Genomic DNA, 2,551 nt, shown 5'->3' with positions numbered 1-2,551 from the left:
AGGCCACAACAGTGAGAGGCCCGCGTACCGCAAAAAAAAAAAAAAAAAAGATCCACCCTAGATATGGGGCAAATGGATTTAGAAATATCCTACTTACTTACCTTCTAGGATATCGCTACCCAGGGCTGACCCCACAAGGCGACCCTCCAAGCTTCCCTCATCTTTGGAGGCACACGCGTTTAATCCTAGACGAAGCTGGAGGGACAGGCCGGGCTGCAACAGTACAGGTGGCCTGGGAAAGGATTTGGGGTTGATCCGAAACGCTTCCTGGAGAGCGGCCTTAGGATTTTTTTAGGAGGTCGTGGGATGCCCATGCAATAGGACAGGCAGGGGTAGAGAAGTTGGTGCATCTGAGAGTTGGTTATAAAGTGTGAGCTTCGAGGGGTGGATTTTTAAAGTACAAAACTGAAAACCCTCCCGGCTCGCGGTGCTTGGTGGGGTGGAGGCTGCCCAGGATGGACCTTGATGTCAGTTCTCCCTTTGCTTCCACTGTTCTCAAGTGAAGCGTGCTCGGCCCCCCTCTCTCTGGCAGGTTGTTCTCACACGTCGGCGACCCCTTCCTGGATGACCCCCTGCCCCGAGAGTACGTCCTCTACCTCCGCCCCACCGGCCCCTTAGCGCAGAAGCTCTCCGACTTCTGGCAGCAGTCGAAGCAGATCTGCGGCAAGAACAAGGCGCACAACATCTTCCCTCACATCACTCTCTGCCAGTTCTTCATGGTGAGCCGCAGCCCCCCACCCTGGGGTGCCTGCATCCCTCCAGCCCCGGGGGACTGGAGTCAAAGCTGGGAGCCTCTCAGGATGTTGGTAGAAACAGTCACGGGCTCCAGAGTTGGGTGAGCCTTTGAGGAATCAGTGAGGTCCACGGCTGCTCACCCTGGTCCTCTTTCTAACACCTGCCGAGACCTAGGTGCACCCTGGGTCTGGTGTGGCATCGTGATGACCGTGTGCTCCTCAACACCCAGGGACGAGCCTGACCCACTGGGTGACACACTGGTCTGGTAGCCACAAGGGGAATGGATTCCCTAACCTAGCTTCTCCTGTCTGTCATCTCCCTCCCCTCTCACGAGGAAAGAGCAGACATTAGAGAGCTGGGGATGGAAAACGTAGTCTACAGATGGGGGGAGCGACTTTAGCCTCCTGCACACCATCCACAGGTTTTGCCGTGCTAGATCTTTCTAGAGATGGCTAGGATACATTTCCCCTGCTATAGTTACCTAGCCCATAATTCTAGCTGTCATGAAGCTTTTGCAGAGACTGAATCAAATCCCTCTCGTTCCAATAAATGTAAACATATTGCATCTACTTTGGTTCTCTGCAGAGATGGAGAAGAATTGATGTGTCCACAGCTATAGTCACAATGAAGCAGAATGGTAGCATTTTAAGACAATATGTTTTTCTAATATTTGGGGTTGTTTTTCCAGAATCTCATTCATATTCTCCCCCATCTCCACCTTTTATAGGTGAAAATATGTTCCTAACGCCTTCTCTTTTACCATTCATGCTGAAGATGAAAATGATGATCATTTCCTCTTAGTCATCCAGGATCTTTCTCAAAAGCATTCAGAGTTTTAGACACTCTCATTGTTTCTTCTCGTGCTCTGGGGAGGCGGGGGGAGGATGAGGATATTGCAGCTCTTGGAGCCTCATTCTTCCCAAGGATCATGGGGGTGGAGGTAGAGTCAACCTTGGATCATGTAAGTGGAATAGAAAAGGCGCAAACGATGCAAAACTGTAGAAAACACACAACAACTTATCGTGGGGTGCTGTACACTCTCTTGGCACGTCCCTCATGCTTGCTTTCTGCTGGACCAGCCCTACTGCATTCTGGCGGGGCTCAGAGGAGCACATCGGAGCAGGGAGAGAGGGAGGGGAGAGGTTGTCCATCGCCCCAGTTTAATTGACTGGTTGGATAATCCATTTCCAGATAATTGGGGGGCTGCAGGTCTTCTCCCTGCTCACAGACAGGAATGATGGTTCAGTTAGCAGCCTCCAGCTCTGGGCACAGGATGCCAAAGGTAAGTAGCGGCAGACATCTCCCCTTGTCTCTGAACGAAGCCTCTTGTTTCCCTGCCAGTGTGAGGACAGCAAGGTGGATGCCCTGGGGGAAGCCCTGCAGACCACCGTCAGTCGCTGGAAATGTAAGTTCTCAGCCCCGCTGCCCCTGGAGCTCTATACCTCCTCCAACTTCATCGGCCTCTTTGTGAAGGAAGACAGCGCAGAGGTCCTCAAGAAGTTTGCCGCCGACTTTGCTGCGGAGGCTGCCTCCAAAACCGGTGAGCTGCCAGCTGCCAGGCCTGCCCTGGGCCCTGGGAATTGGAAAGTCGGGCAGGAAAGGGACAGGAACTGATTGTGGAGGAGGGTGGAGTCGGAAGGTAGAGGGTCCTACAGGAATGGGCAGAACGTGCCCAAGAACACAGCCGTTTCCCGCAGGACCCCACACCTCTTGCCCCTTTAAAAAATATTCAGGGCTTCCCTGGTGGCGCAGTGGTTGAGAGTCCACCTGCCGATGCGGGGGGTGCGCGTTCGTGCCCCGGGCCGGGAAGATCCCG

The 2,551-nt window shown here is 53.4% G+C and overlaps 1 protein-coding gene across 1 annotated transcript in view; it reads left to right on the top strand.

Moving 5' to 3' along the window:
* The window catches only part of UBASH3B (ubiquitin associated and SH3 domain containing B), a 140,418-nt gene that overhangs the window by 109,607 nt on the left and 28,260 nt on the right, over window positions 1-2,551 (top strand). The window contains exons 3-4 of the mRNA XM_007457041.1: window positions 533-719; window positions 2,077-2,275. Of these exons, the coding sequence (XP_007457103.1) occupies window positions 533-719; window positions 2,077-2,275 (386 nt within the window). The remainder of the gene's footprint in view (window positions 1-532; window positions 720-2,076; window positions 2,276-2,551) is intronic.

Source organism: Lipotes vexillifer, unplaced genomic scaffold (assembly GCF_000442215.2).
Source record: "Lipotes vexillifer unplaced genomic scaffold, Lipotes_vexillifer_v1.1 scaffold986, whole genome shotgun sequence".
In the NCBI taxonomy this organism is placed as follows: Eukaryota; Metazoa; Chordata; class Mammalia; order Artiodactyla; family Lipotidae; genus Lipotes; species Lipotes vexillifer.
The sequence above is the reverse complement of the archived record's forward strand: the minus strand, read 5'-3'. Positions and strand labels throughout refer to the sequence as shown.